The sequence below is a fragment of the Dendroctonus ponderosae genome, unplaced genomic scaffold (assembly GCF_020466585.1).
Source record: "Dendroctonus ponderosae isolate FM_Combo_2020 unplaced genomic scaffold, Dpon_F_20191213v2 Dpon_F_20191213_9, whole genome shotgun sequence".
In the NCBI taxonomy this organism is placed as follows: domain Eukaryota; kingdom Metazoa; phylum Arthropoda; class Insecta; order Coleoptera; family Curculionidae; genus Dendroctonus; species Dendroctonus ponderosae.
The window spans coordinates 2361527-2386792 of record NW_026019116.1 but is presented as its reverse complement, the minus strand read 5'-3'; the positions used below and the strand labels follow the sequence as shown (position 1 = coordinate 2386792).

Below are 25266 nucleotides of genomic sequence, written 5' to 3'. Positions count from 1 at the left end.
AGGATAAAACTATAATGAGAAAAGTTTCTTTGAAATTTAGAAAATCGGTAACTTTTTGCTTACTTGTTAACCCAAACGTGTATCAAGAAATAAGCGCTAAAGCACACAATGACAAATTTTTTGAAATTTGTGGAAAATCGACCTGGAAATCGCTTCAATTTCTCTGAGAGTAATGTAGTAAGTAACCACGTTGTCTCTTATTTAGACTAGGAATTTTTTTGGAAACTTGCAAACTTCAGTTTTTCATTATTAAACTTAAATTAGCAATTGCGGTTATGAAAGTCACCAACTCAGAATCTAGATGAGTAAAACTGTTGTAATTTTGACCAAATTTAACATGCATTTAAAACTACCATAGGAAATAGTTTCAGAAAAACTTATAAACTTACTAATATTTGGAAACCTTTGAAACCTGTGGATATCAGGAAATAACCACTGAAACTTGAATTGCCGAGTCTTCACAGTTTTATAGAAAATCGGCTTCGTAAACGCTTCAATTTTTACTCGATGTTCTGGAATAGAGTAACAGCTGTGAGTGACTTTAGGCCAGAAAATCGTTAGAAAACTAGAGTAGGAAGAAATTTCAATCCAATTTTGAAACTCGGTAATTTTTTGTACATTCCGAACTTGCAAATATCAAGAACTAAGCACTGAACTTTACAACACCCATTTTTGAAGAACTACTAAAATTGGGCTAAAAATAATTAAAATTTTAGTTATGAAATTTGAATTTTTGAATGTTCTTTACAAACCTTCAAACTTCAGCTGGACTGAAATCTTAAACTTGTAAAATTGCTTAAAAAAGTTCTACTTTTTTGCATTTTCTTGTGGCGGTCTAGAGTAAAACCTATAGAATAGAATTGTAAATCATTATTTAAAAATCGAAATAGAAAACTTTCCGAATATGTTTAAAAGGACAAAGCATAATAAAATTCTACTAGGAAATATATTTAAAAAACACATAAATTTTATGTCCAACAAACATGTAGAAAAGTGGTTCAAAAACTTCAGATATTTGAACTGCTGTTCAACTACAGTACAAACTTTTGGATCATTTGAAGTCATTTGCAACTTAAGCCCAGCTGATGAAGGTCCAAAACCGGTTCTGCTGGAGTTTGGTTTACTATTTCAATGAGTCCTTGTATTTGTAACTAATACTCTATCAAAATATTAATGAAAAAGATAATACAGAAACAGAACATAAATTCTAAAAACTGGTCGTAAATCTAGAAGCTCAAAAAGCAGGGCAAATCTACATAAAAACCCCAAACCCCCAAATAAATCACTTTCTCAGGTCAGAGCTAGAACAGTTTGTAGTAATAAATTAGCTAAGAATGTCTGAAAGCCTTAAGTGATACATGACTTCTTCAAGTATTCCTAATAAGATCCTTGTTGGACTTAGAGGTGGTCCTTTGAAAACGTTTTCAAGTCATAAACTCAAGTGGAGTCTAAGGTACGCCAGACAGAAATTCTCATAGAAATCGATCAAATTTGAGCACTTTATGTTCAACTCTGTAAATATTCATTTTATATATGTAACGAACAATTAAGAAAAATTCTAATTTATAGCACGCCGTATCAGATCATCAGATTCTTAATATTTTCATGTTAATTACGGTAGGGAAATAATTAAAAACCTATTGAATAGTCAGGACTAAATTTGGAAAAATTATTCAACACAGAAGTTAAGTATAAAATAAACTTCAGGAGATTTGTTCAACTGTTTGAAAGATACATTGTTTAAACATGGCAACAAGATCTACTGTTTGTCTGCCATTTTTGTGACTATGAATTGGGGAGAAATTCATTTTAGTATCTTAATGAAAAGGAAGGATAGAAAGTAACAAAATTGGAATTGTAAGAAAACGTGTCATTAAGAACTAAAATTAAAATTCTAGGGTAAAACTCTAGGGTAAATTGAGAAGGAATATTCACGTCAGAAAAGTTGTGTAGTTTGTATCATTTTACGAATCTACCTACATTTTTGTCATCATTGGAAAAAGCAGTAAATTTCGACAAGAGAAATCTATCTGGTGAAAAATGCATTTCCTCAAGAAACACGATTAAGGAAAGTTGCGATGAAAGAGATAATGATTAAATTAGATAAAGTGGGCACATTAACTTCGAACTAGAAAATTGCCAAAATCTAGTACAGACACAGCAGACAATTAATTGTGCTTTTCTCTAATTGTTTATTTAGAATTAACATTTGAAAAATTATTGGCTGAACTAAATGGCGTATTATTCGTATTTGACCAATTTCTCTATTGAGTTTTCGCAAAGAAACTTTAGGAGGCTTTTGTTCACTTTATAAAATGGCAAAAATCCCATAGGTTTGACTCAAATTTTGGATATAGAAATCGAAACTAAAAGTCAAAAATAAGAGTTTATTAAAAAAATAAACAAAAGTTAACATTCATACTATTCATATTTACAATAAATTGTCATGCAGTTGCATCCGGCAACTTCGCAGGTTTTCCAGCTTTGAGTATTTAATGAAATTAGTCTTTCACTCCTCTGGGGGTAAACTTTGGCGTTTAGCAAGTTTAAAATCACTGTCAAGCTTAACAAAGAACGTTGGGACTTCGCCGACTCCTTTAACAGTCCGGATGCCCCTAGGGACGCATTCGTAGCCCAGTTTTTCAATTTCCTGGGCCGTTTCTCCCAAAACCTGAATCTGACCTAAAGAACGAATTCATTTAAGCATTCTACGAACATCTAACATATTTTCCTACCTGGACATCCAGTGCTGTCCATTCTGGACGCCATATTTACTGCGTCCCCCCATATATCATACAGGGGCTTCTTGGAACCGACAACCCCAGCTATTATTGGTCCATGAGCAATACCTGCGGCAAACCGAACATACACAGGGTGATTCAAATTGATCTTAAAGTCCCCGTTCAATGAACTTCTCGCCCTATTGTGAGCAATAAATTCAGTTATTTCTTACCAATTCTCAGATGTATTTGGGTGAAGGAAGTGTTTTGCTTATTGAACTCCTGGAACATAGTGGACGCAAAATTCAACAGTACCTCCAAAGTGTTGCTCGTATGATGGGTTTCAACCGAATGGCCAATATTTTCATTTTCACCTGGCACAGTTAATCCACAGGCCGCCATGTAGGTCCATTTGGCAATTTTGATTTTTTCCACTTTGGAAAACTCTTTGCGATTCACCAGCTGGAATGCGAAAAGGCTTCAGCAACCTGGCGAGTTGGAAGCAAAACGTTTCTTACTGTATCTATAATGGTAATGTAGACATTCATCAACTGTAGAAAGGACATTTCATGTTCCATAAGGTCTTCGTCGAAGATCATGGAGGCGAACATAACGGCTGAGTGGTTATGGGTTTCAAAGTAAAGGTCCATTTCTTTGTTGGCATCCAAGTAGACTTTAGCTGTAAGTTTGTAAAGTTTTGCCAATCAAGTCAATGAATGGTAAAAGAAATATTTCAATGTGGTTCTAGAGCCGTGATATTGAAAGGATTTTATTTGCAATTCCGTTTTTGACCCAATTTGCAACTTCATTATACTCAAGCCATTTTTTCATATACTTAAAGTGTTTTTTGTGTGTTTTATGAATTCATTGTATGTTATTCTGTTTCAATTTATTGTGTTATCTTGTCCTCAACATTTTTTCTGGTAGTTAATCGTATGTTTTTTTTTGCAGAATAATTAGAGGCTTTAACTGCAGTTTTATGGTTGGCACGAAATATTGTATTACAAATGCTACAGTATTTCACACGTTTTTGTGTTTTTGTTACTTTAACAGTTGGTGTTTTGTTGTTATTTTCTATTTTCTGCCTATATAAAGTGTGACATAAAGTACCTTGACATTGAATATGGGTGTGTATAAGTTTATCATTTAAGTTCTGATTTATGTTTTCATTTGAATAAATATTTTGATCTGTTAATTATTTTTTCAATAGCGTAACAATATGGATTGTGAGAATTTCCACTGGCTGGTTATTCTGAATTAGAAGCTGTATTTGCATGAAATATTCACAGAAACAGCATTTTGGGTAATTGCATGAAAACATTCATGTTTAGACTTGCATTGACTTGTTTGGTAAAATCCGGATTTCATGCAAATTGATTGAAATTTTCAAGGGTTTAAGATACATGCATTTGCTACAGATGGTAAAAATTTGGATTTCAAATTGCTACTTGCCGTAGGTTGAAAGCTGAACATTTTTAAAGGTCGMAAATTTTTAATTTTTTTAATTTTCAGCCCAACATTGACTTGGTCGTWAAAAATCAGRATTTTATGCCTTTTGACTGAAATTTCCAKAGCTTCAAACCTCAAAAATATGCTAGAGATTGCGTAAATTTCAAGTTGCTATTTACCGTAKATTGGAAGTTGAAAATGTTTAAAGGAGAGCAGGCAATTTTCGAGAATTGTTCATTTTTGGGCCCACATTGMCTTGGTTGGTAMAAATCAGGCTTTGGTATGATTTAAGTGGATTTTTTATGGATTTRAKTGGWCTATAGATGGCGAATGGCGAAGATGGCGATGTATATTGCCATTTAATCTTGATTTGAAKTTGTGAATATTTAAATGAGGGCATGTAACTGCATAAAAACTTWAATTTTAGTTTGTAACTTTTGTCAAATTGTTTGTTTARCAAGCAATTGGAGAKMAATTTCTAGAATCTGCAGACTCAGAAATCTGTAATAKATGATGAAAATTTCAAGTTGCTACYTGYTCTGGGTTGGAAGTTGTAACTTTTTAAAAAGAGCGCGGAATGTTRAGTAATTGTTTATTTTTAGGCCAACATTCCCTTGGATAATAAAAATCAGGATTAGATTCGATTAGTGTWAAATTATCAGGGCCTTCACGTTCAAYAGTTGTCTATAGGGGRCAAAAACTSAAAGTTCTACTAGATCTCGATTAAAAGTTGTAAATTTTGAAAGAAAAGCGTCATCCTATATGAACAGTTTCATTTTATGCCCGTATGATTCCGGTCGGTAAAACTCAGCTTTTTTGCAATTTTCAAAAAATTTCTACGTTTTACAGACTGAGAATTTTTTAAYAGATGGTGGAAATTTCAAGTTGCTATTTTCACTAGGTTAGAAGCTGGATATTTTTAACCAAGATCGTGTAATTTTTCAAAATTCGTAACATTTGAGCCAACATTGACTTGGTTGGTAAAAATCGGGATTTTATGTCATTTAACTGAAATTTCCAGCGCTTCAAAACCTATAAATATGCTACAGAATGTGTAAATTTCATGTTGATATCTACCCAAGATTGGAAGCTGAAAATTTTTAAAAGTGATCGGGCAATTTTAGAAAATTGTTTATTTTTGGGCCCACATTGACTGAGTGGTAAAAATCAGGCTTTGTGGAACTGATTTAAGTGGAACTTTCCAAGATTTTACATCAAAATATCGTCTCTAGATGGTGACAAATTCAGATTGCCATTTAATTTTGATTTCAAGTTGTGAATATTTGAATGAGGGCATGTGCTGCATGAAAACTTTAATTTTAGTGCCAAGCTTTCAAAACAACATAAACATGGCTGGTAAAACTCCGGTTTTTCTGCAATTTGAGAGAAATTTCTACTATTTACAGACTCAGAAATCTGCAATAGATGAGGAACATTTCAAGTTGCTACTTGCTCTTGGTTGGAAGTTGTACATTTTTAAACAGAGCGAGAATTTTGTGTAATTGTTCATTTTTGGGCCAACGTTGACTTGGATCGTAAAAATCAGGAATAGATACGATCAGTCTAAGATGTTGAAGGCCTTCACGTTCAACAATTTTCTATACGTGGCGAAAAAGTCAAATTTCTACTTGATCTAGATTGAAAGTTGTAAATTTTGAAAGAAAAGCGTGACCCTGCGAACTGCGAAAGAAAAACGAAAGAAAAACWCTTTTTTTTAGGCCCGTATTGTTTTGGTCGGYAAAATTCAGATTTTTTTCGAAAATTTCAGACTGCAAAATCCTCAATAGATAGTGGAAATTTCAAGTTGCTATTTGCACTAGGTTGGAAGTTGGACATTTTTAACGAAGATCGTGTAATTTTTGAAATTTTTTTTTGTTTCGTAATGTTTGGGCCAACATTGACTTTGTTGGTAAAAATTAGGATTTGATGCCAGTTGACTGAAATTTCTTGAGTGCTCACAATAATAAGTCATCTATAACCAGTGAAGTTTTCAAATTGCTAGTAAAGCTGGATTGGTAGTTATGAATGTCGAAAAGAGAGCGTGTATCTGTGCGAAAATCTTCTTTTTTTGGGGCAGAGTTAACTTGATTCCTACAACTCAGATTTTCACACAATTTGAGGGAAATTTCTAGACTTTGAGGCTCAGAAATGCTCGGCAGATGGCGAAAATTTTCAAATTGCTACATGCTGTAGATTAAAAGTAACTTAATAAACGTTAATTTTTTGGCTAACATTGACTTGATTCGTAAACTTCAGAAAATGGCGCAATTTTACTTACATTTTCAGAACTTCAATGTTCGCAAGTCGTCTATAGATGGTGAAAATATCAAATTGCTAGTTAATCTAGGTTGAAAGGTATACATTTTCAAAGAAGCGCGTATACTTGCATGAAAACGTTCATGTTTAAGACAGTGTTAACTAGGTTGGTAAAACTCAGATTTGTGGCAATTTGAAGGCAACTTCTAGAGCTTTTAGCCTCAGAAGTATTCTATAATTGGTGCTCATTCCAAGTTGATACTTGTTCCAGATTAAAAGTTGTAAATTTTTTAAGAATGTCGTGTACCTGAGTGGAAACTTTCATTTTTGAGCTAGTTTAACTTGGTTGATAAAAATCAGGTTTTGGCGCAATTCGGGTGCAATTTTTAGAGTTTTGAGGCTCAGAAGTCTCCTGCCGATGATATCTACAAATTTCAAGTTGCATCTAGATTTGCATTTAAAGCTGTCAATTTTTCAAAAAGTACGTGTTAATAAGTAAAACACTCATTTTTAAGCCGACATTGACTTAGCTAGCAAATCTCCCGTTTAGGCACAAATCATCTAAAATTTTCCTTTGACGACTACTTTGAGGTTCACCTAGTTTTTAAATGCAGTCGATCGTCTATTTGGTTTGAGTGCCAATTCTTTTATTCTATATTTATATTTATATTCTTTTATTTTATTCTTTATTTCCATTTCCAATATTCCACCTCCAGTTAATGTTCGGTTAGTACTTTCGTTTGACCGAATTTCTTCAGCCAGCAGATTACTGATAGAATTTGCCCTCCATTTACAATCATTCCTGCTAATAAGAGGAAACTCCTTAAACTTACCAACATGTTTCGGTAGAATATTAATCAGCATGTTGGTGTTGACCATCTGCTGTTCGTTGGCCTTTCGTTTCTCCTCCAATAGCTTGGCGGTCCACAGAAAATCCAGGCGATTCATATAATCGGTTTGCCGATCAATCAAATGGAGGGTGAAAGTCAGGAAGACGATGCTCAGAACGTGGGATATCTGAGGCGCCAGAAACGGATTGAAGGTTTCACTGCTCTGAAAGAGAAACGGCTTCAAGTGGAAGAACCCAGTTTAACTGTTAATTAACTGGTACCTTGTAAATAGGAGTGACATAGTAGAGGGCGCAGTAGCTGTAGACTATAGTAGTTAAAATTGCGTAGAGTAGTTTAATCCAGATGAAAATCTTCAGGAAAAGGAACGTCATGATTAGAGCTAAGGCGCAGGATTCGGTTATGTGCTGGAATCACACACAAACAAAATGATTAATTCTCCTACATGTAGAAAGCCTCCTTACCCATGGCACCATGCAGTATCCTTCAGACGTCAAGGATGTGTCTTGGAAGCACTCAGTGTGGCAAAACCACTGGAACGATAATGAGGATATAAACCACATAGTATAGGGAAACATCACTCACTTACGACTTCTAAAAACACGCAGGCCAAAAACAGCATCCATACCAAGGTGTAGATGACTAATCGGGCCAGAAAGTTGTAGGTGATAAAGCGCGAAATGGTGTAGAAGAACCGGACAACTACATTGCTAGGCATAACGTCTTGAAATTGAGTGCGGAATTTGAGGTAGATGTAATACGTCCAGGTGCTGGGAATGAGGATTACCACTAGTATCAGCTGGGAAGTTATGAATTCGTAGCGCAACCATGCTCGACTGAAACGCAAAAATCCCAGCTACACTCTGTAGATGTATACCAAATTGACCTAAAGAGTCTGTGTATGTAAAATACCCGTACATTGAACGACGTTTTAAACAATATCACATAAAAATAATAAATAAACTACCAGAATCCTACCTCTCCAAAGTCAAATTTTGAATCAGGTAGACGCACAGTATCAGAACCACTTGGCTCAAAACGTAGTACTTAAACATCGGATCCTTCATCTTCACATATTCCCACTCGGCCTTCCGATCCTTGAACACCAACAGGCCGCTGATTTCTGAACCTTTCACCACATATTGACTAAAAAAATCATAAAACTGTAGAGGTATCAAGGAGCAACAGGTGGCACTTACTCCTTCTTGGAAAACGACATGTTATCTATGGTTTTCTCCATTTCGTTGTCCACGCTGGCCGACCGCTCATTGTAACGCTTGAAATTCGTGCTCATAAAGGCCGTTCTTCTTTTCACGTCCGACGTGATTCTTCTTTCTTCATTCGGCCGGAATCTTTGACTCGGCCTGCGCTGGTAGACAGTGCTTCTTCGCCCTGTGTCCCCATTTAGACGCCTATGAACAAATGAATATTCCAGGAAATCCAGCTCCCACAGTCTAAGCTAAAGCCAACCTTTGGTTATCTTGCTCGATGTTATTGCTTTCGATAATGGTGAGGGTGGTTCTGGGCTCTTCGGAGATTTGCGGCAAATCCAACTGCTGAAGTTGGCTAAGAATGGGAACGCTTCCGTTTTTGCGAAAGATCGACGGTCTTGGTTGGGGCGTATGCATCAAGATGTCTGGTGGGTCTAAAGAACTGGCTTTGGAAGTAGCTTCTACCTGTAGAAGATGGAGCTTTAGTTGAAATTGCTTCAAAGTGTTGCAAACCAGCTCGGTTTAGGTAGATTTATAGATTGTAAATTCAACAAAGTATGTACAAACATTATATGTTAATTGTATGATATTAACAAACTATTCTAAATGGCTTAGGGTTTGGTATAGTTTCGAAAGTTTGCCATTCTATTCTGATTTGCATTATTCTTGCCCGCCCCAATATTCTGCTTCCTTAATGATGGTATTGATATTTTCTTTTTCCTTTTGTAGGTTTTTTACACATTAAATAGATTATATGTAGCGACGTAATACTCCACTTCCTTCTTGCATTTCTGATGTACGGTGTTATTTGTGTTTTAAATTTTCTCCTTGGTTTCAGCAGTGTTAATGTATCAGTTGTTATCCCAGATATATATATCCCGTTTAGTTTTTGTTCTTAATATAAAGTGTTTTATCTGAAAATCTTTGCACTCGTTCCATACATCTTTTGCTTCTGTTGGTTAGTTCGTGATGTTCATTTCTGCCGATTTACTCCAATTTTATGTATATAAAAACTCACTTTTATAGGAAATTTCTGGACGTTTTCATGATTCTTTCAGTTACTAAGGCGAGTCGACTGACCTTTGGTAAACACGAGTTTTTACAAAATTCATCAAGGAAAAACCAAAAGTTCGTGAATGCGGCTACTAACATCACTAGAAAGAGAAAATCGGCTGCTTTAAGTGAGGAAAAACTCACTTGATTAGAAAATTACTGCGAGTTTTCAGGATGTTTTCAGATACTAAGCGATTGGCCATTGGTAGGTATAAGCAAACAGACTTGAAAAAATTGTCAAAAAAACCAAAAATTTCTCAAGTCTGCCCAGAATAACATAGAAAGAGAAAATCCGCGGCTTTAAATGAGGGAAACCTCACTTTAATGGGAAATTTCTGGGAGTTTTCATGATTTTATCAGATACTAAATCGAAGCGAGTGGTCGTTGAACAACATGGATTTTTCAAAAATTCGCTAAGAAAAAACCAAAAATTCCTGAATGCGCCCCATAATATTACTCGAAAGAAAAAATCGGCTCCTTTAAGTGAGGAAAAACGCGCTTGATTAGGAAAATTCTGGGAGTTTCCAGGATGTTCTCAGATACTAAGCGATTGGCCATTGGTATACATAAACGAATTTAAAAAAATGTCAAGAAAAAACCAAAAATTTCTTAAGTCTGTCCAGAATATCACTCAAAAGAGAAAATTCGCGGCGTTAAATGAGGAAAACCTCACTTAATCTGATATTTCTGTGAGTTTTCAGCATTTTGTCTGATACTAAATCGAAGCGAGTGGTCGTTGGACACCACGAATTTTTCAAAAATTTGCCAATAAAAAACCAAAAATTCCTGAATGCGTCCCATAATATCACCTCGAAAGAAAAAATCGGCTGCTTTAAGTGAGGAAAAACACGCTTGATTAAGAAAATTCTAAGAGTTTCGAGGACGTTTTCGGATACTAAGCGATTGCCTTACTAAAATACGGCAACACCGATTTAAAAAAAAATTGACAAGGTAAAACAAAAAATCGCTCAATCCAGTGTATAGTCTAACTCCAAAGCAAAAATTCGCTGCTTTACGTGAGGAAAAACTCAGTTTAATAGGAAATTTCTGGCAGTTTTCAGGATTTTTTCAGTTACGAAGAGCCAGATTAATCTCATGCGACCATCTTTTTCTTTTGCCTTTTTTCACTCTTCTAATTAGAGTTATTGAGAACATCGGTAATAATAAAGAATAATTACATATAATTAGTAAAAACTGCTCACTTACCGGAGTCACTAGATATGTTTGTAGGCCCTGGTCCTTAAATTGAGGGACAGTGTTACCCTTATCAGTGGGAGTAATGTCGTAGGCCTTGTTCAACAGTGCCTTCGTTCTGCTAGTTATATGGACTTTCCTGGAAATTATAAACAGAACCTTGAAGAAACATTCACCTCAAAAACCTTTGCGATCTCTTACCCTGCCAGCCCTTCGCTCTCCATTTTATTGGCAATATCAACATCTTTCGACCAAACATCGAACTGGTACTTCACTTTGCCGATGATTCCGCTGATGATTTTTCCCGTGTGAATCCCAATTCGCATGTCGATGGTCAGATTGTTCTTTTCTCTAGTTATCCAAAAAAACGGCCCCATGAAGCAAGAAATACGGAAAGCTCTGCAAAGACTCACCGAACATCTGCGATGATTTTAATCATCTTCAAGCCCAAATCGACGCAGGCTTCAGCAGGATTAGGAGGCGGCTCTGGTGGTAAGCCGGATACACAGTAGTAACAATCGCCCAGGAATTTGATTCGAATTACTTTTAGACGCTGAAAAGACCAGAAAATCGTTGAGTAACGGTTTGCCAAAGGGCTCCATAAGAGCATGGAGTTTTAGGCTTCACATTGATTTTAAAATAGAACAACATGCCATCTGAAAAGCTCTGCTTCTAAGGCCTTAACAGGCCATCCTCCGTCTTGCACGATCTTGGCGGATCATTTTCGAGGACTTGTAATAAAGCGTTATTCTCGTCTTAGTCTTGGTAGTTGCAAGTAAATGGCCAAAGATGTTGCTCACACAAATGTAGGTGGTTTTCCTTTTATTTCTCTTGAAATTTTCGGTTCTTCCCACATGCTAAACCAGATTTCCAGCTCTCAAATATTTTGCTCCCTTTCATCTTAGAACTGTTTTCAAATGACGTCCCAATATATGTTACTCTTCCAATTTCGTCTTATTTTCCATCAAGTGTTAAATAGAGTCTCTTGGTAGCTGCGATTGTTTCTCACCTTAGAATGCTCGATCCCTTCTAAAGTAATTTTCTCTTGTAATTGCTTGATTTATATTTTTCAAATTACGATGCTTTTCCTTGTTTTCCTAGATCCTTACTCAAATACTTTACATCCTTGAAAAGTCTTAGCAAGCAGAAGCATGCAAGCTGGAGATTTATATTCTTCTGAAGCTTTCCTTTTAGATTACGATATTACAGAATCTTCAGGAAGAACACCAAACCAGTTAGAAAGAGAGTTAGAAAACTTACATCAGAAGCATCATCAAATCGGCCAAATAACTCATTCAACGTTTCCAGCAAGGCGTTGATATTCAGCTTTTTGGTCATCACAGTATAATTGACGATATCAGCAAACAAAATCGTCACTCCTTCATGAACCTCCAGCAAATCTTCTCTGAAAATGATCGCAATAAATTAATAAAAATATCTTTTAGAACCATATTTTCCTTCCTACGGTTTATCGTTGCCCAGTTTGCCGAACTTTTTATAGTTTTCCTGACTCCTCAGATAATGCTGCTTCACTTTGTTGATCAACGGCGCCGGAATTATACTGGACATCAGTTGCTCCTAAAATGGCACAGAATAATTCATTTAACAGAATTTGATCTCGTGGATTAAGAGCTTACTTCCTGCTGTTTTTCGTGCTTCAGCTGAAAAGTGTTCACAATGCAGTCGCGTCTATCTAGAAAGCTTTTTCGCTGAACGATTTCGTTCAGATAACGGAAATATAGGCCCAGGCCATTGAAACATGTCAGAAAAATGATATCTGAAAAAACCTGAAAAAGTTATTTTATAGATACAGTAGATAATACATTTTTAAAGTAAATACGAAACAATGGATACTTTTTGAAGCAGGAAAATTAATAGAGTGTGCGGAAACCTGAGAAGAAGTAAATTGCCAATATTAAAAAAAATACTAGAAAAATGTTTTAAATCAGATAAAATYACGCTCAGAATGACAATAARAAATACCTCAAAAAAATCACTTAAGCAAATATTTCCTTTCCAATAAATTTAAAGATAAGATTGGATGTTTAAATTTGACTAAACAGACRGACAAGCGAACAAGATTTTACTTCTGGAGGCAAAATATAAAAAAATATTACAATCAAATAGATGTTTTTGTATTGGTTATCYGTACTCTTTTTACWTGATCATTTTTTGTTTAMAAATTTTGGAAAGGTTTGTTCAAATCAAATTTKGGTTTCAMCAATTYAATWACWTTTTGATWTAAAMAATCYGWTMAAACCAAATTTAACMGTTTTTTCAAAAAWSTTTTCAAKTRCTAATTGCTACAWAACKMCAAAACACATTTASGSAAWCAYCTTAAAAAATCRCAGAARTKTTAAGCAATTTTTCGAAATAAATCTCTTCAATAATAAATCAAAGATTTCTCTCTCAATTAGATCACTTCTTGATTAAAAAATCTGATTTTTTACAAATATTTTTCGAGAACTTTTACAAGAACTTTTCGAAATAAATCTCATTTTTCYTCTTTCTGAGTTGAACAACGACTYGYMTATATAAATTATTYTAAAAATKWAAGTTCRAKATCAATTCGCGTAACAATTTCGTATTTTTGTTTGATATTTTCTGCRAAAATAATSKTTTTATTTTAGTGTGTAATTTTTGAGTTTTTYAACACTGTTCTGATATTGTTWACCGAATTTCCTTTAAATTTGCGTTTGTTCAATACTTATAACTWTTTAATTYTTCCTAAGTCCAGTCCTTAAAATGCAGATTACTGCTTGCTTGATATGTTAAGAATTACAATATTCTRTAGCTTTTTTCTGTGTTTTTTATTCGGTTTGAAAGTGAAATTCTTCCCAAATCACTTTRAAGATTTTGCAATTCATTTGTCCCTTCTCCTATATTCTTTATTGTCCTTAGCAGGTTTTCATTTTTGCTTCATATTWTCAGCAACTGTACATTCTAAMTGWWCTTATTCMMTAATATATTTTAACCTTWTTTTTTCAATTTGCAACTGGCAATTTTATTCMTGTTTTTGTATTTATTATTTGCTTTTGTTATGAAAACAGCTTTCATYATGTCTGTTTAAGGTAKGCTTCTGAGTATCTATTTAAGTTATTYAGTATTTTGGTCTTGTCCTGCTGTTTATAACACTTTARACTTTATATGTAATTGTACATTATTTGCTTATTTCATGTTTCACTGGTGCAAAGAAGCACTTGTTTTTGGGTCACATTTGCCGTAATGAAAACAGCTAAAATATCGAGCGAATATAAACTGGAAAATAAAGAAATTAACAAGCAAGAATAAGAAAAATAAGTTAGTAAGAAATTAAATCAGAAAAGATATTTGCAAAGACTGATAAGCACATAAGTTTTTCTGTTTTAAATTGGAAACTTGCACAAACAACAAAACAGTGCTGAAGGATGATAATGTATGCAAAATGATAAGAAAACTGAAGACGACAGTTCGGAAAGTTAAACAAGCAAATGGACTTGTGAATTTTAAAAATATTAGATTTTTTGCTATTTTCGGAGCTTCAAACTGGAGAAAGTTTCACTTTAAAAAAGATCATAAAATTTTCAAAATATTGCATGAACATATTATGAACAACAACTTTGTGTTTGCTGATTCATAATTTTAAGGGTTTTGGAGATCTATTGCTGATTACTATTCAGACTAAAAAATTTTTATGTTCATTCATATTAGGAAAAAGTTGAAATAAGATAATAATAATAGAACTTTTACTCGACTCGATTGAAGGAACTATCGAATAATGAGGGCTCAGTATTTGCAACCCGAAGAAGCAAGAAAAAATACTGGATGAATGACGAAATATTAGAACTAACGGAGGAAAGTAGTGTAAAAACCACTGACCTACTGGCAGATAAATCCTGTTAAATCGTTACAACAAAATCATTAAAAGTTAAATAAGAATCTGGCTGGAAAAACAGAATGGCCATAAAATGGTTTGAAATTTGAATAAAGTGGCACTAGAGGAGAAGGTCAATTAAAATGAAGACACAGCATCAAATATAGTGGATCTTCAAAAAGGAGTTAGTGGCAGTTGTACACTTTCACGAGTTTTTCTCTTAATATATTCAAAGCAAAACTGTAAAACACTGTGGTGAGTTTTAAAAAGTCGAAAACAGTACTAAAATAAATGTAGGAAATATAAACAACATACGATAGGCGGACGACACCGTCCTAATAGGAGACAAGATATATAGGCGAATAAAATCTACAAGAGCTATGGAAAGTTATGGAAACAAGTAACGCATACGGTCCTGATCTGAACGTTAAAACAATCGCAATCTGACTATAAAGTATGGACCAATAACCGGGTTCCTAAGAGACATGTAGTTTATTGGGACGAAAAAACCGCAGAGGTTTTCGCCTAATATTTAAAAAATATTAAATTCTTTAATAAAAATACAACGGCAGCTTGGACCTTAGTTAAAGCTTCAAAAAATGAAACATCAGCCTTGAAACGCTTCTTATTATTATCGCTAATTTTGCATTTGCAACTAGTAAAAACCTTCCTCTCAGCAAGCACTTTACAAATTGTCCTCTATTCAACAATTTTCCAAACTTGGAGCTTAAAGCAAATTGAACCTGAAATAACTGTTGCATATACTCACTCTCGTAACCAGTATATCCGATCCTCTATAAGTAACCAGCACCAATGTGGTGATATGTGCAGAAGACACGCTCGCTCCCAATAACACCGCCATCCAGTTCTTCTGCACGCCGAAAAATAGATAACAGCCAATAACGATTAAAAAAGTGTAGGCTGGAGTGTAGGAGTATTCACTAGCCGTATTATTCAGATCGTGGTAAATAGGCGGAAAAAAATTGGCCAGCAACAAGACTCCAAAAGCAATAGCGCAGAAGTAGAACCATTTCTGCTGTCTTCGCTCCACTATTTCCAAAGTGATCAATCCCAAGACGCTTAAGAGACAAACTGCTGAGTAGATGATGAGGTCGGGCACCACTGAATGGATTTTGCTCTAAAATAATTATTTAGTTTAATTTTTTGTGAGTTTTCGTCAATTTCTTCAACTCACCGCACTGCCCAAACATTCCACAAGCAGCAGAATAGTATGGGTAATAAACAGACAGAAAGTTAATATCAGGAACAAGGAAAAATACCCGAAGCTTATTTTATCGGTGTACTTTTTGAAGAGCCTGTAGAGGGCCAAAGTCTTGAACTGGGACTGAAACAGACAAACATATAAAACTAGTGATTTTTATTTAAAAGACACTATTAAAAACACTAAGTTTTAGCTACTTTTTGCCTCACCTTGTATAGTAACAAAGATCGTCGGTAAAAGACCATACCGGCTCCAAGAAAATACCATTATTACCCGTTGGAGCCAGCAATATTTTGGCACTCGAAACTTAACGAATTTTTGCTATGAACAAATACTGTTGCAAATATTGAAATTTTCACCTAAGTACTTACAATTAGTTGTCATTGATAAGGAAACCGTATCGCAATAGGTGCTAGTCACAGACTGATTCTCCAAGTAAATGTATTTCTTGATAACGCCAAGTTATTGGTTATTTATTTATGTAGGGTTTAGTTTTATTGTCTGTTTTACAACTTCCCCAGCATGGAAAATAAAATAACTGACAACTAAAATTAGCCGAAAAAAACTGGACATTGAAAGACAGTCATCCAACGAATCATTTTCCTCCATGATGATCCTGTCGTCCGCCAAAGTGTCTTTTGAAAAATCTGCTTTTTGGGCGTTGTCCTCCATATTTTTTAACTACTTCTTCATTAGCTTATCCACCCAAAATTGATATTGAGCTTAGCACCATTCTGTCCCAGTTAGGAGTGGACTATTTTCACTTTGTTAAACGCTTTTTCCAGGTCTATGAACGATATATGTATGTCGTTTTCCCTTATTTCGTGGCTTTTTGGCTTTTTCTATTATGAAAAAAGCAGTTTTTCAATGCAATTTTTGTCTCCAAATCCGCCGCTCTGCGTTTGTTTAATTTTAAATATCAGTCCATTTTCTATACAGTTTCGTAGGTGTAGTTATTGCAGTCTTTTCGTTTCGCTATTTAAAAACTGGGGCAATCAGTGTCATTCTCTAGCTGTAGACCTTCCTCTTTTCATATTTTATCTTCCATATTAAGCTTTAGATTATTTTTTTTACGCTCATATTCTTCATCTTTATGTTGTTATTATCTATTGTTGTCAATATTTCATTTTACTATTATTGCTTGATTTGTTCTAAATTAACAATTTCCGCTTTCATTTCTAAGAGTGCTTGAAAACGTTTTTTGTTAAAATGTTGTAATTTTTACTTTTGGTTCTAACGCATATTGTGTCTTGAAATTTTAGCTTTCTATGTGTTTTAAATATGTTGTCGTATATTTTATAATTTTGGGTGTTTTTGTGCGTTAGATATTTTTTTCTACTCTACTTTACTCTACTATTTTTGTTATGAGAAAACTTGCAAAAAGAAGGACTAAAGCGAAGGGATAAGCGCAACAATTGACAAATTCGAATGTTTATTTAAAGCGTTAACCAAATGTTTCCACTATATTTTCAAGTTTTGCAGAATTTTTGCTTTTTGTCTTTTATTTTGACAACAAATCGGCGTTTTTATCTGGTATATATTTGAGTTCTAGATTCCTACCTACGTTACATATCTATTTTCCTTCTTTTCTTCGTATTATTTTAAAGCTTTTGAAATATTTCCAAATTTTCATTTGGTAAGATTAGATTTTTGCCTTTATAAAATGCCACTTCAATTGGAAACTAAACTAGAACCTTAAAAATATCATGGAAAAGAAACACTTGCCGAAAAAGTGCAGGAAAAATGCAGACTGGAAGCACAGAATCTAGATAAAACCTAATTATATGAATGTTAATTAAAATCGTCCACAAAATGCCTTCTGCTCCACTATATAGATACAAATTCGATGTGAAATTGTTGGCTCTATTCTCTTTTGTTTTTTTTATTTGTAAAATAAATGTGCATTTTTGTCTGATTTCTGATATGTTTTCAAATACTTTTATCGTTCTAATCTAGTACATTTCTTTATCGTATTTTCTTTGTTCTATAACTAACTTTGTAGTCTGAGTTTTGGTTTTCTAAGCCCTTCTTAGATTTATGTTCAATTGGAACAGAAACTAAAGCTTTAAAATGCCATTAAAAATAAACAATTGAAGAAAAAAGAAAACTAGACGAAAAAACGCAAAAGGGGAACAAATAATTCAGGTGAAAATTGAAAATATAATTTTTAATTAAAACTGTCACGAAATGTTTTTGACCGTTTGATATATTGAATTAATGCAGAATTTTCTCCTGTTGTTGACATTTTTATCAAATGTGAACTTTTGTCTGCTAGGAAGTAAAACAAACAATTGCAGAGAACATAAGGACAAAAATGGAGGAAAAACCGCTGTATAAAAATAAATAATCCAAATAATAAAAAAAAGATATTCACAAAACCTTGTTGACTTTACTATACTATTTAATTCTACATATTTTAGATTATTCTTCAAATCTTATATTCTTCATCTTTTTGTTACCTATTATTTGCTCTTACTTAAATCTTGTATCGCTTCATCAAATTTTGGTTGTCGTACATATTATGTTTAACTGTTATTTCTTACTATGTTTATTATGCCAAATTAACACTTGTGGCTTTCATTTCTAGGAGTTCTTGAAAAAGTTCTAAGCCAAAGTTTTCTAATTTTGCGTTGTACCGATAATAATTTTTCACTTTGGCTTCTAATGCATATTGTATATAGCAATTTTACCTTCTTATGTGTTTTAAGTATGTTGTAGTAAATATTTTGATTCGTTTTGTTACTTTTCTCTTCTTTTTTTCCATACACTTTTCTCTATTTTTTCCTTTTTATTGCAATTTTGTCTTTCTGCATCTTCCCCACAACGTTTACTCACCAGAGTGAGATATGAATCTCAGTTACGAGAAAACTTACAAACAGTAGGAAGGAAGCGAAGGGAAAGCGCATGATTGAAACAAATAATTCCAAACTAATTGACAAATTTAAGTGATTATTTAAAGCTTTCACAAAATATTTATACTGCATATTAAAATTTTACAGAAGAAAAACGTAGAAGGGAAATGAAAATCGAAAATACACATTTTTAATTAAAACTTTCACGAAATGTTTCTGACCGTTTGATATATTGGATTATTGCAGAATTTTTGTCACTTTTCTCTTTTAGGAAGGAAGGAGGCACACTGAAAACAGAACCTACAAGAAAGAAGAGAAAAATAAAGAACTTACAAAAAAATATCTCGTTTGATTGGATTTTCTCTTTTACTTCGGGTAACAAATGTGCACTTATGTCTACTAGGATTTCCTCCAGATTTTTTGTTGATTTATATTTGCGTTCTATCTTCCTTCTTACTTTACATATTATTATTACATTTCTTTAGTAGTTTTTCATGACTTTTTCAAAGATTTTCTTATTTCAATTTGATATGTTAGAATTACCTGTTCTTAAAAGTGCCGGTTCGATTGGAAAATACACAAGAAGTTAAAAAGTATGAAGAAAAAGAAACACTTGCAGAGAAAATAAGAAATAAAAAAATAAGAAAAACCGCAGTATAAAAGCAAATAGTCCATATAATCATAAAAAATATAAAGTTTTTTAAAAACGTTCAAAAAACCTTGTTGACTCTATTATACATACATTTCTTGTAAAAATGTTATCGCTAATTAGCTTTTTTTTCTTCATTTTCAGACGCTTCGTTCATTTCTATTTGCATTCTAACTTCGTACCTACTTTCTTTGTATTTTTTTACTTTCTTTTCTTTGTACCATTATTAGATTTTTGAAATATGTGATCTATCAGGATTGGATAAGTCTCATGTTTCTGACTTAAAAAGTAGCAGTTTAATTGGACAAAAGTGCAAAAATATCATAAAAAACTTGGAGACAAAAGCAGGGAAACGAACTATGAAATAGAAATAATCCGGAACAAAATAAAAAACGCGAATGTTCATTAAAACAGTTTGAAAAATGTATGTTTCAAATGAAAGCTGAATTAAGCCTGAAAATTTATCACACACACGCCAGTATTTCTTTCAATATTATTCGGGCCGATAATTTTCGCAGATCAATTTTCACTCGTTGATGGTGCACCAAAACTTATAACAAAAATATTTATATTCTAAATATAAATCGACAATAATCGTAAACGACTTATTTTCAAAGTGACAAGATTAATGAATCTATTAATTCGCCATATAATTAATACAAAAGATTTAAAACGAAAACTTAACTGGATTTACGTGCTCTCACTTGATAAGCTACAAATGTTAAACAGTTAAAAGACAAATTATTTACAGGGTGAATCAAAGTACGTGCGGGTCGTTTTTATAGGAGTTTTTACCTAAAAACAAATTACAACTAGCAGAATGTTTAAACCAGAGGACAACCATGATTTCATTGCTGTTCTCATAGAGCGCCTTGTATTTTTATATAATACTTATTGATGGCTTGCTTCACAATTCCATACCAAATATAATCGGTATAATAATAAATGTGGAGTTTATTTGGGTTAATATTTATACTTAAGACATACCCTTAAATGGCCTCGGGTCCACTTTTTCTCGTCAAAAGTTGCCGCGTCTGGAGGGTTTAGACCAAAAAGATCCTCATCTTCATCGCTCATTAAGCTTGTTGAAGTCGACACTTGTCTTGACATGATTCACCCACTAAAACACAATTTTTAGGAAGGAATGTGAGGACAACCAGGCACTTTAGCTGATATACCGATGACCCATTTTGTAATAACGAGACTACAATAGATTTTAGAAGAAAAATAATTATTGTTGGCTCATATTTTGAAAGGGCTTTAGTTTGTTAAATGCAAGTGGATTTTGCTGTAATAATTCATAAAATCAATAAATAGTTGCAAACCGGAAAAGAGTATACAAGATGAATATCAGATAAAAACTTGCAAAAAGTTACAGAAAGGAACACTTGCGACTTCGAAAACAATTCTATTTTGAGATGGGAAAAGGATCGATTTTTCTTCAACACACTGTTTTTGCGTTTAGATCTAATCATCCACTTCCAAACATATCGGCTGTCCCTCTATTTTCAAGTAATTTTCATTACAAGCCGATCTTAAAGAATACCAGACAAAAATCGTTTTTTACGTTAAATAACTAGAAAATTGCAGTTGCTGATAATCACGCTGCATTTATTGTTAAATAGTTTCGGTGAAAACGTGACTGAATGAATTCAGCATCGCTCACATTTCCTCGAAAATCCAATTCGTCAATGAAAACGAAAATCACTGTTATCTCAGCCAAAGCTAATTGAGCAAAATAATACCCGGTAATTCTAAATTCGCAGATTTGTCATATCAAATACCTATTCGATTATTTGCAAACGTCTTATATCTATTTATTAGGTCTGGATTAAGTGTCTATGTGTTGCTTAATCAATTATTATATATAGCTTTTAAGTATCTAATCCGCTTATTATTATTTATCTTGCTTTGATAAAGTTTTGCCGATTGTCTAAATTATTTCGAAAAAATGCTTGATTCCCAAGATAACGTCTAATATGTCTCTTGCTGTTTAGTTCGAAAAAACAAATCAATCAAAAGTTTAACTAATAAAACGTTTTAATCATTTAGACAAAAAGAAAATGCCTTTCACGCTTTCCTCTAAGGTGGGCCTGAGTAACACTGGGTTGAGTTGCGCTTTTGAGTTGTTGCCGCTCTCTGAGTTAAGGAGTTATAACTCATCGGTTAATGAGATATAAGTCATTTATTACAGCTTTACGAGACCCGAGATTGGAATTTTCGCATCTAAAAATAAGGTCATCAACATTTTTCTGAGTAACGTTTTACTACTTTGTCCAAACAACTAGAAAAAGTCATCTAGATTTTCCCAGCAGCAGAACTGAGTCCAAAGAAAGTCGACGAGTTTTCTTGTAAAATCGATCTTTTAATTTTTTTGCATACAAGATTCAGTTGACCAGTATTTCACAGTTAAGGAGGCGAGTGTTTCAATAAAATTAATCTTATAATTTTTCACAGAAAATACCTGAAGATTGTCAGTATTTTAAGTAAAACTAAAAAATAATGCGATTTTTGGGTAGAAAGAGTTGCTTAATAGAAACTTTGTTGAAATGATCTGAAAATTTAAAGGAACTTCAAGCAATGAGGGCGCCCAATTTTCCAAATAATTTTTTGTAAACTTTTGCTCTCTGGTCGATTTTTTAACATAGTCCTAATCACTTGCGGTAAAAAACTGAATACAATTATTTGGTTTTCGATCCGATGAATGCGGCTCATTTTCTAGTCATTTGTAGCTGAAAATACCCCATTTTTGCCAGAAAAGGCGAAAATCATTAGAAAGTAATGATTTTTTTGCGTTTACGAATAAAAACTTTTCGTTTAGTGAACGGTTTTGTAGAAAACCTTAATGGAAGAAAACGGGGGACATTTATTTTCGTTTCTGTCCCGAATTCGACGCTGAAAAAAGTTTTTTGTAAAATTTTTACAAAGCTTCATTCATATTGTAATTTTTCAAGTAAAATATCACCAGATCGTCAGTATTTTTAAGTGAAACTCTACAAAATAGAGCGTTCTTGAGTAGAAAGTGAAGCTAAAAAACGTCAGTCAAAAGTAAAAAACCACATTTTTCAGAGTATGGAAGTCACAATATTTCCAAATAATCTGTTATAAACTTTCGCTTATTCTGTTCGATTTTTGATGGAAAATTATTTGATTTTTGCTCGGAATTTGAAAGTGGAAAGGGATTTCAATTTTTTTTACAAAGCGGCGAAGGATTCGAATTTTATTTCATCATTTTTCGCGGAAAATACCTTAAGATTTGTAAGCATTTTTAAGTAAAACTTGATCATTTGGAAGAGAGAGTAACTTGGCTAAAACCGAAAAATTCTGAAATTTTTAAAAAATTTTAAAAATATTGTTAATAAATGGCCCTTAAAATAAATCTAGAAATAAGTCTAAAAAAAGTCATCAATATTTTCATAATTGACTGAGTTAGTTACCCAGCGCCTACTCCAAAGCTCAATTATTATGAGCAAATTAACTTTAAAAGACCATAGAGAGTAATTACAGAGCGTTCTGAGTAAAAAATTATTTCAAAATATTCCTCCGCTGTCTTACAGCACATTTTAGCGCTGTAATAGCAATTGAAGACATAGCTTTCTGAATAATACCCGGGTCATACTGGATGGATGTAGCTGCTTTGTATATTGTTTGGTATTAGCTTATCTCTAGTTTAAAGTTTATTGCAGCAAACTAAACTTTTCATAAACGCCCAAAGGTAAAAGTCGAGTGGTATTAGGTCTGGTGATCTCGGAGGCCAAAGAGCTGCAACTCCTAATTCATCGGTTAGCAAAGTTATTTAGATGCGTTTTTTCATCCATTCGTGTGAAACATCCTCCATTAATTCCGGCAAATTTGCAACTGCTCAACAAAAATCTGTGTTTTTTTTTTGCTATAGAGCAGATTAAGCGTGTAATTGTGAATTGATTTTATTTTCCTACTTCAACAATTGGTACGCTAATGGGTTTTTGTTGATGGAATTCTACAATCGATTTAAATCATCAAAGCTTGTACCATTTTTTCTTAAAAAATTAAATGTGTTCGACAAACGAATGCAACATAAACAGATATTTACATAAGTACGTATTTATTTTTTTAAGCAAAAATAGCTCATCGTACGGAAAAAACTTAAAAGCGCTTTTATGTTTTAAATCGAACGTGAAACACGAAAATAGTTTTTGTTTTGCAAAAACACATTGGCGTACCAATTTTTATTTCAAAAATAGCAAAAAAGTGGTTTTTATTGCCTGGCGCTAGGTATTAAAAGAATATTTGAAATATCTAAAGCTCTATCCATAGGTTTCGAAAATATTAATTAATTTACGTTTCTTTGTGCAAGTGGAGGCCTTTTTCCCCAAAGAATTATTTCTAGATCATTATCAAGAATGCAAATTTTATTTTCCATGTAGAATCATACTTTTAGGCAATTGCACTTCAATAAGAAACACCCTGTATGTTACCACTAAATAGTACAGCGATTGTGTTTTGCTTAAGGAGGAGTAAACTCACATTCCAAGAATACAGGGTGTCCAGGAAAATGTGGGCATGCAGAAAATAACATCACAAGTTTCTAGCCACCCTCAAGATATACGCCCCTAAAACACGCGGCTGAAAATCGGCTTTTATTAAATCATTTTTAAACTGCTAGGGATAATAATATTTTTTATTATTACCGATCTAGCAGACCGTTTAAAATAGTTCATTTGCAGCTCATTTTGCTGTTTGAGTTCGTCAAGAACCCGCCAGCTTTCACACATTAATCCTCACATTATTAGCACTCTGTACGGTAAAAACGCAAGAGGATTTTATTTAGAATCTGAAGATTAAACTAAAAAACGTGTCTCTTGGTTGAGATCGATAAAATAACGGGTTTCCATAAAACGCCTATTATTAAATCAAATTTTAATTAGAGGTTGGTAGGAAGGTCCTGAAGAATTCTTTTGCTTAAGAAATAGTCATGTTAATTGGACACTATGAATCAGAAATTTTTTGAGGTAAACATTTGAGATAAAACATTTTAAAAATTAGAAAAAAAACTAAAAATGTACAGGGTGGGTCAGCTTAAGTATGTAGTAAACAGACTTGTTTCATTCGTTAAAACACGTTATTTCAAGATACGTTTTATCGTTTATCATCGTAGAAAAACGTTTATCATCGTTTAGGAGATCGAGAGTTTGTGTTAGCCTATTCAATCTTTTTCCCATGTTCCTCAAGTTTAAACATAAGTTAAACTATTTGAAAAAGTGCAAGGTGATGTTTTTCGGAGCTCTGGCCCCTTTTACGATTGAGGAATTGTTGTGGGCGTACCACAACAATTCCTTTTTTTTTTGGTTTGGTTTTTCTAAGTTTTTGGTCCTTCGCATTTTTTTCGCAGCTGTAACTGTTGTCTAGTAATTGGAAAAACTGCCTGAAGAACATTTTATTGAAAATATTTAATTTAAATTTAACGAAACTGATTTAACTGGTCTGGAGTGGTCCCAATTCACATTCCACTTCGGTTTTGAGAAAAGAAAATTAAAAATGAGCCAAAAATATGTTTTAAATAAAATGCTCTTTTATAAACTTTTTGAAAATACTCGAACGGTTACAGCTTTGAAAAAAATGCTTCCAAATTGAAGGAGAAACCCAAATCTTCGCAAAAAAGCCAGTGGCGAGCCACCAAAGTTTTACGGAACTGAATCAGCCAAAGCAAAAAACCTTTGGTAGAAATTACAAGAAAACTTCCTGATAGAAACTAAATCAACTTACCGAGTCAAAAACAAAAAAAATATTCCCACTTGGTTTTTTTAATAGCACAGAAAAACTACTTCTATATTGTGCAAAAATTGTTCACCTTCACACATGTTACGTTGTGAAATGATAGATGTTTAAGTGCTAATCCTTAAGTAGTAAGGGATTAGGCTTAATCAAATGACAACTTGAATTTTACAGTTAATCTTGGCCATTTGCGTTGGAACCTAAT

At 33.3% G+C, this 25266-nt stretch overlaps 1 protein-coding gene across 3 annotated transcripts; it reads right to left on the bottom strand.

Annotated features, from left to right (window-relative positions):
* Positions 1-2373: 2373 nt before the first annotated feature.
* LOC109539923 (adenylate cyclase type 2) lies at positions 2374-25186 on the bottom strand. 3 transcript variants are annotated; one of them, XM_019908007.2, is made up of 21 exons: positions 25053-25186; positions 20295-20427; positions 15780-15929; positions 15354-15722; positions 12369-12518; positions 12197-12309; positions 11992-12136; positions 11145-11284; positions 10933-11082; positions 10744-10870; positions 8744-8949; positions 8473-8685; positions 8252-8419; positions 7863-8109; positions 7738-7806; positions 7537-7680; positions 7259-7478; positions 3239-3399; positions 2954-3182; positions 2736-2849; positions 2374-2682 (listed from the first exon to the last, which is right to left on the bottom strand). In XM_019908007.2, the coding sequence occupies exons 2-21, from the start codon at positions 20415-20417 to the stop codon at positions 2510-2512; spliced, it is 3411 nt and encodes a 1136-aa protein (XP_019763566.2). In that variant the 5' UTR covers positions 20418-20427; positions 25053-25186; the 3' UTR covers positions 2374-2509. The 3 variants fall into 3 exon arrangements, with proteins under 3 accessions (XP_019763566.2, XP_019763568.2, XP_019763567.2); XM_019908009.2 differs by lacking the exons at positions 20295-20427; positions 25053-25186 and adding exons at positions 16016-16127; positions 16178-16245; XM_019908008.2 differs by lacking the exons at positions 20295-20427; positions 25053-25186 and adding an exon at positions 16016-16169.
* Between the last annotated feature and the right edge of the window lie 80 nt (positions 25187-25266).